The sequence below is a fragment of the Theropithecus gelada genome, chromosome 4, assembly GCF_003255815.1.
Source record: "Theropithecus gelada isolate Dixy chromosome 4, Tgel_1.0, whole genome shotgun sequence".
In the NCBI taxonomy this organism is placed as follows: Eukaryota; Metazoa; Chordata; class Mammalia; order Primates; family Cercopithecidae; genus Theropithecus; species Theropithecus gelada.
This window is the reverse complement of record NC_037671.1, coordinates 82,936,699-82,944,022: the sequence shown is the minus strand read 5'-3', so window position 1 is coordinate 82,944,022 and position 7,324 is coordinate 82,936,699. Positions and strand designations below refer to the sequence as shown.

General features: G+C 36.2%; 1 protein-coding gene across 1 annotated transcript in view; it reads right to left on the bottom strand.

The window, feature by feature from the left end:
* Nucleotides 1-213: 213 nt before the first annotated feature.
* The window catches only part of LOC112623709 (cytochrome b5 reductase 4), a 111,048-nt gene continuing 103,937 nt past the window's right edge, over nucleotides 214-7,324 (bottom strand). The window contains exons 15-16 of the mRNA XM_025384324.1: nucleotides 5,150-5,314; nucleotides 214-809 (exon numbers count right to left, since the gene is read on the bottom strand). Coding sequence (XP_025240109.1) covers nucleotides 755-809; nucleotides 5,150-5,314 — 220 coding nt within the window. The 3' untranslated portion in view covers nucleotides 214-754. The remainder of the gene's footprint in view (nucleotides 810-5,149; nucleotides 5,315-7,324) is intronic.

Here is a 7,324-nt window from a genome sequence, read left to right as displayed (position 1 = left end):
GATGCTATACTTTCACTCCCTTTCCTAACGTCTTTGTTTTTGGCTAAGAATAAAAACAGCTGTCAAGGTTCCCTCTCTCAAGCTCTGTTAACACACCTAGTCCAAAGGCGCATGTGTGTCATGTCTCTAATATATTTTATTGCTGTCTTTTAAAATTCCCCTTAAGACGCTGGCCCAATATTGTTGCATTCAACCACATTTCTATCACAAGGATTAAAAAGAACTTAAGTATAATTTTATTCTATTCTGCATCAGTGCCATATACACACAAAAAAATGTTTAGATAAGTTAATAAGTTATAACATTCTATGTTTTAATATTAATAACAAGGACATAAATGATCATTTCCTGAGTTAACAGTGCAATGTAAAATTTAATCTGTATTGCTAATAAGACATTTTACAGCATAGAAACATGATCGAAGTGATCATTTACTTTATCATGTCATAAAACACAAGTGCTTATTGTAGAACAGTGATATAATTTAAATGGCAAGGAAATTTGTGATTCATAACAAAGAATCCTGTATGTATTTGTTGCCATGATTAACTGTCCAGGTCAAATATCAGTAGTAAAATAAGTTATGGTACAAAAGAAAGCCAAGAAGTTAGAAGGAACATTTGATTTCATTTAAGAAACTGAAGCCTGGATTCTAGTTAACCTTTCATTATGTACAAAAATGTTCTCTTAAAAAACCCTAAGCAATCACAAATTTAGATAAACTAGTTGAATAAAGGACAATGACAGCTCTTCATTATGCTGTAAAACTATGGATCTCATTTTTGGAAAAGTTGAGATCCTGCAGCAACCTGAAAAACAAACAAAAAGCACATGTTTCTAAGGGAAAATGTTTTAAAATGAAGGAATAAGAGCAGCTTACCACCATAATCATGATACTTTTTCATTCTCCCCATTTACTATGCAGTTTTGTTTAATAAAAAAACACTATCACTTCTTAAAAAATTAGTGATTAGTAACTCCTAAATATCATGAAATATCTAAGCAGTGCTGAAATTTTCAACTATATCATAAATGCCATAATTTTAAAAAATAGTTTCAATCAAGACCCAATTAAAATTTACTCATTATGATTGGCTGATAAGTCTTTCAGGCATCTTTTGATCTATAAGATCCCCCAGATCCCCACTCCATCCTGCAATTTATTTGTTGACAAAAATCAGATTTTTATTTGTTGAGTCTCCTAAAACCTTCATTTTTCTACATCCCTGTGGTATTGCTTAATAATATGTATCTACGTCCTCATATTTTCCATAACTTAACAAATGGATCTAGAGGCTTGATCAGACACAGGTTCAAATCTTTTTGACAAGACTATTTCATAGGTAATGTTCCTCTATCTGGAGGCATGTAATAAATGGTTGCCTCTCTTTTTGGATGCTAGGTACCATTATGATCTATGTATAGATCCATTAGTTAATTAAGCACTGCAATTGGTGATATTCTACTTCTATCATTCTTTATTCATTAATCAGCTGAGGAATCCTATAAAGAAAAATGTCTGCTGATTTATTATGTGGTTATTCAGTAGTATGGCTCATATAGCAAAGGGAGCATAAATGTTTGATTTTTTCCCCCTTTATTCACCAGTTTTCAAAGAAAGGAATTGATTCCCCTACTATTCTATCTTCATTCTCCCCCTACTGAACAGGAAAAGTAGAAATATTGCATATTATTCAACTAGGAAAATAGTACAATAACTACTTTTTTACCAATTACTCTATTATATGTAGTCACTTTGCTAGGCACTTCACATATTTATGTATTATTATTTATTCATTTTTACAGACAAGTGCACTAAAACTTAGAAAGGTTAAGAACTGCCCTAGGACACCCAGCAAATGATTGTAAGATGCCTGTAAGTGGTAGACCTGGGATTTAAACTCCAGCTGGCAGCTCCCCGAGGGGATACACATACTCACACAAAGGGCCAGTAGGGCACAGGAGTTGAGGCCAACACAGTGCAGCAGTAAAGCCTCTCAGTGTCTGGGCCCATGCTACCATTCTGTCCTGTTCTGCCAGGCAAGCAGCCTCACCCGAGCCAAACCAGTCTAGGCTTTTGTATAAATCTGCACCCCTAATGCATCTGCTAGTTCTCTCTGCCTGTACTATCCCCTTCTCCATCTCTCTTGACTGCTAGATTTTAGTCCACATGCAGTGCACATGACTTTTTTGACCATGCAGCTCCTGTCTCTCCAACACACACATCGCTAGGTAAAAGTAACCCATCTCTCCCAGAATTCCCATTACATCTTGATTTTTATCTCTAGTAAGATATTTATGGTGTTCTGAGTCATACTTTAGTTATCAGTATGCGCATCTGTTTCTACCACTAGATAGTGCGGTCCTTGAAAGGAGAGATTGTTTTACTAATCTCTGTAATAAAGTGCATATTTAGTGGATAAAGAACCATTATTGGCCAAGTAATGATAAGCTGCTTATCTCTATTTTTTTAAAAAATAGGTATTCTGAGTCTTTCTCTGTTATCATACTATACAAATTGACAAATGTTTACCAAATATGGAGAATATGTCTGGGATGGCTATATTTATAATATAATCTATGTAGCAGACATGAGATTAACTTTGGAGAACTCTAGGAGTGGACATTACAAGAAAGACTCATTTTTCAGAACAGCAAAAACTATAATAAGAAACCCATATAATTGCCAATCAAGAAAAATATACCACATCCATTAAGATGATGAGGATAAGGAAACCAAAGAAACGAGTCCTAACTGAAAGTCACAAGGGTAGCTACTATGAATTTTAAGTACTGATTTGAATCAAGTTACATCTCAAAATGCAACTCTATGTAGTATGTTCAGGAGTGAGTAATAGCAGGAATCCATATGTAATGATTAATAAATACTCCTGAGCAACTCTGGGTAAGCCAGTTAGCACAGCATTGAAAGACTGGCTCTGAGGTAAAAGTGAGAAAAGAAAGCTATATAGGTTCTGGTCAATTTTTTTTTTTTTGAGATGGAGTTTCGCTCTTGGTGCCCAGGCTGGAGTGCAATGGCATGATCTCAGCTCACTGCAACCTCTGCCTCCTAGGTTTGAGCGATCCTCCTGCCTCAGCCTCCCAAGTAGCTGGGATTACAGGCACCCACCACCATGCCCGGCTAATTTTTGTACTTTTAGTAGAGACGGGGTTTCACCATGTTGGCCAGGCTGGTCTCGAACTCCTGACCTCAGGTGATCCACCTGCCTTGGCCTCCCCAAGTTTATGGTCAATTTTAAAAATGCAAAAATGATTCTAATTATTTAAAAGTATTATTATACTACAATCTATAAAGTACTCACTGAGATATTTCTAAAATCGCAGAAGCAATACAGTAGAAGACAGTACAGCTCTTAGCCTTTTTTCCTAAAAATTTTATATTCAAACTGTATAATGTTAGTTTTCATTGTAAATTTAATAGTTTTGCTAGAGCTTTAAAAGAGCAAAAGTTTACATAGAAACTTGAAAAATCTTTTTAAGTTGAGAGAGTTTAACTAAAAGAACATTTTTCTTAAAGCATTAAAACACAGAAATATATTTAATTAAAAATAAAATACATTTTAAATTCAACATAGAAGGAAAAAAGTTTTTAATGCCTTTATTTATTGATTGGGGGGGTCAATCTTTTCTATAATTAAAATTTTAAATAAAAAAGCAAGATATAAGACTATGTATGAGGACTAAACTCTGATTTTTTTATCTTGCCCAAATTCCTATCTAAGGGGTCTAGGAAGTCATGCCCTACAAACTATAAATTCTCATCAGATGTGTTTTATTTAACCCTATATATCATGACTTACTTTCCAACCTGACTCTGGCATAACATTACGAGACAAGGAAGAAAATCAAAATATTTTACCCCAAAACAAGTTTCTTTGCCATATCTTGAAATGGCCCTGCAAATCTGTCCTTTGTGGGGGAAATCTGCATCTGTAAAGAATCCTATCAACATAGCTAGATCTTCTTGTTCCCGGCCAGTCCAATCCTGAAGAGGTTAACTAAGAGTCTAGTACCTTTTAAAGGTCTGAATAGGCAACACTGTCATCTATTATCTCTAAGGGCAGCCACTGTAAGACTTCCAAAGAACCTTGGTCTCCACAATCTTTTATCTTAACCTGAACATTCCCTTTCTATGGATCTCAGGTCTTTAGACAAACTCAACCAATTGTCAACCAGAAAATGTTTAAATTTACCTATAGCCTGGAAACTTGCGCTCCCCGGCAACCCAGATTTGAGTTGTTCTGCCTTTCTGGACCAATCAATGTATTTCTTAAATGTATTTGATTGATGTCTCATGCCTCCCTAAAATGTATCAAACCAATCTGTGCCCTGATCATCTTGGGCACATGTTCTCAGGACCTCCTGAGAGCTCACAGGCCATAGTCACTCATCTTTGGCTCAGAATAAATCTCTTCAGAGATTTTGGAGAGTTTGACTCTTTTCGCCAACATCTAGAAATGTTAGGCTTAGTCACCTGCTAAATAAGAATAGGGCGCTTAAAACAGCTATATTTTAAAATCATCTAGAAATCCAACAGGGGCTACCTTTAACCAAATATTTTAAAGTGCCATTTTAAAGCTAAATCACATCAAAGTGAATTTCAAACAGGATCGCCACCACCACTGCTTTTTCATGATCCAGGCTTCAACTATTTAAGTCTTGCCTTATTTGTGTTCTAGTCTCCCCTTTTTGTCTTGCTGCTTGGCTTTTGACCACATATATTATTTACTAACTTTCACTCAGTTACAGAGAATGAAGATCAAAAGCTACAATGAGATGAACATTCCTTATTAATTACTATATATTATAAAGCTTTGATGGAAGAAGAGGTTGGGCCTAATGTCCCAAATAAGATTGTGGCACCAATCTTGTGAGTGTATCCATGTTGGCAGCCATTAGCAGAGAACACTGATTGCTAGCTGTAACTTACTTCTGTGTTTTATCTAACAATATGCATAATCCTAGCCTCCAACTCAAATTATACGAAGATTTAAAGACTGTTATTTTCTAAAACTGTAAGATTATTAAAGTGCAGGTTCATATAAATAGGAAGAACTGAGAGATATTTGTCATGAAAGATCTTCATTTCAGTATTGGGCAGTCTGTTTCCTACTACACTGCTACTCACCTTACTCCTTGTTCTGTAAATGGCACTGGTCCACAAATGCAGACGAGAACTTTGGATTTGTCCAAATTTCTTTTCAAAAATTCAGAAAGAAGAGCTGGTGAAATATGTCCCTGTTTGCCATTCCATTCAGAAATAGGTGCTGAGAGAACAAATTCAACATCCAGTCTACGGAAAAGAAAAACAGTTTTTTAAAGTTTATTATTTTAAACATATCATTAACATGTGTCAAGTTCAATAATATATTTCTCCCCTAAAGAATAATTTAATATATAAAGATTGATACACTTGCTAGAAAAACACTGAAAAAAATTATAAGATTTAACAAAAACATATAGGTAAATCTATATTTGCTAAGGATTAGCTTTTCCTATACAGTAAGGAATGTAATTTGGCATTTTTTTTTAAGTTGAACTAAGTAACCAAGCATGGTAGCTCACACCTGTAATCCTAGCATGTTGGGAGGCCACGGCGGGAGGACTGTTTGAGAACAGGAGTTTGAGATCAGCCCGGGCAACACAGTGAGACCTAGTTTCTACAAAAAACAAACAAACAAAAAAACAGAAAACCCCCCCAAAAAACAAAAACAACTGTTTAAACTTAGCCAGGTGTGGTGGTATGTGCCTATGGTCCTAGCTATTTGAGAAGCTGAGGCAGGAGGATCGTTTGATCCAGTGAGCTATGATTGCACCAGCCTGGGCGACAGAGCAAGAACCTGTCTCTTAAAAAAGAAATTAATTAAAAATAAATATATAAATGAAATAGAGATTTCAAGGGATCTCAGAGAACTCCACATTTCTATTAATAATTTACTGGTATTGAAAAAAAAAGAACAAATATTGCATGTTCTCACTTATAAGTGGAGCTAAACCCTGTGTATCCAAGAACATAAAGATGAGAACAATAGACACTGGGGACTCCAAATGGAGGGAGGTGTAGGGAAAGGGGCAAGGGCTGAAAAACCTCCTAGTGTGTACTATGTTCACTGTCTAGGTGACAAGATCAACAGAAATCCAAATTTCAGCATCACACAATATATCCTTGAAACAAATCCGCACATTTACCCCCGAACCCAAAATAAACAATAATAATATGCTGGTATAAATCACAGTAAATAGCAATTACCAGTGACACATGTATTTTAATCTCTGGCTCAAAGCTCTCCAATGATTTCCAGACCCTTACAACCAGTTTGATTAAGAAGCCTATTTGACTTCTTACTGTCACTGTCTCAAAGGCCCTCAACCTCAACCTCAACCTCATGATCTCTGTAACTGGCACCACAGTCTGCTTGGTTTTACAAGCCAGAAACCTGGGATTTATCCTGGGAACCTCTCTCTATCTCACCCTCCATATCCAATTCATCACCAAGTCCTGCTCTAACTCTGTTTACCTCTTAGCCTTCACTGCCATAACACTGCCTGTTCTCTTTCTTCTTTCTGTAATGACATTACCACTCCCATTCTTCAGTTTTCAGCTCAAGCATCAGGGAATCCACAGGGAAGTATTGCACCTCCACAAGGCTGAGGTCCTTTGTTTCATGTGTTGTAGCAATGTTTTCTTTTTCCTTTTCTTCATAGCCATTTACTTCAGATTTTAAATATGTTGTCACTAAGCTGATTACCTATTGTCTACCTTCTCCAATAGACTCTAAACTCCATGAGAACAGGGACCATGTCTGCTTTGGCTATCACTGTATCCCTAACACACAGGAGGTACCCACATACTACGGAATGAAAAAGATGAAAGCAAAAGGGTACAGGATTAAAACAAAGTCTCACAATGTAACAACAGACCATTTCTTCCCATGGGCTTAGTAATCTGTTATACAAATTGCTGGTGAAAAGCCACAGTAAATTCAGAATTCTATGTTGTACCTGCTCTGTCTGCTCTGTTTTAGCAAACAAAACTAATTCTTACCATTTCAATAGCATCAAATTGAAAGCAGTTCTACATGTTCCAGTGAGTAACTGAGTAGCAGGAATTCATGATACATTAATTTAAACCACATGAAAAAGCTGAAGTGAACGGTTTCTCTTATGAGGGGACAAAGGAAGTAAATATGAAAACAGAAACAAGGTATGGCTGGTACAGCTGCCCTCACATCGCTGTGCCTCAGCTGGATTAAGTTTCCCAAGAACTAAGGAGCTGGCACAACACAAGCAGCACAGACCAAAT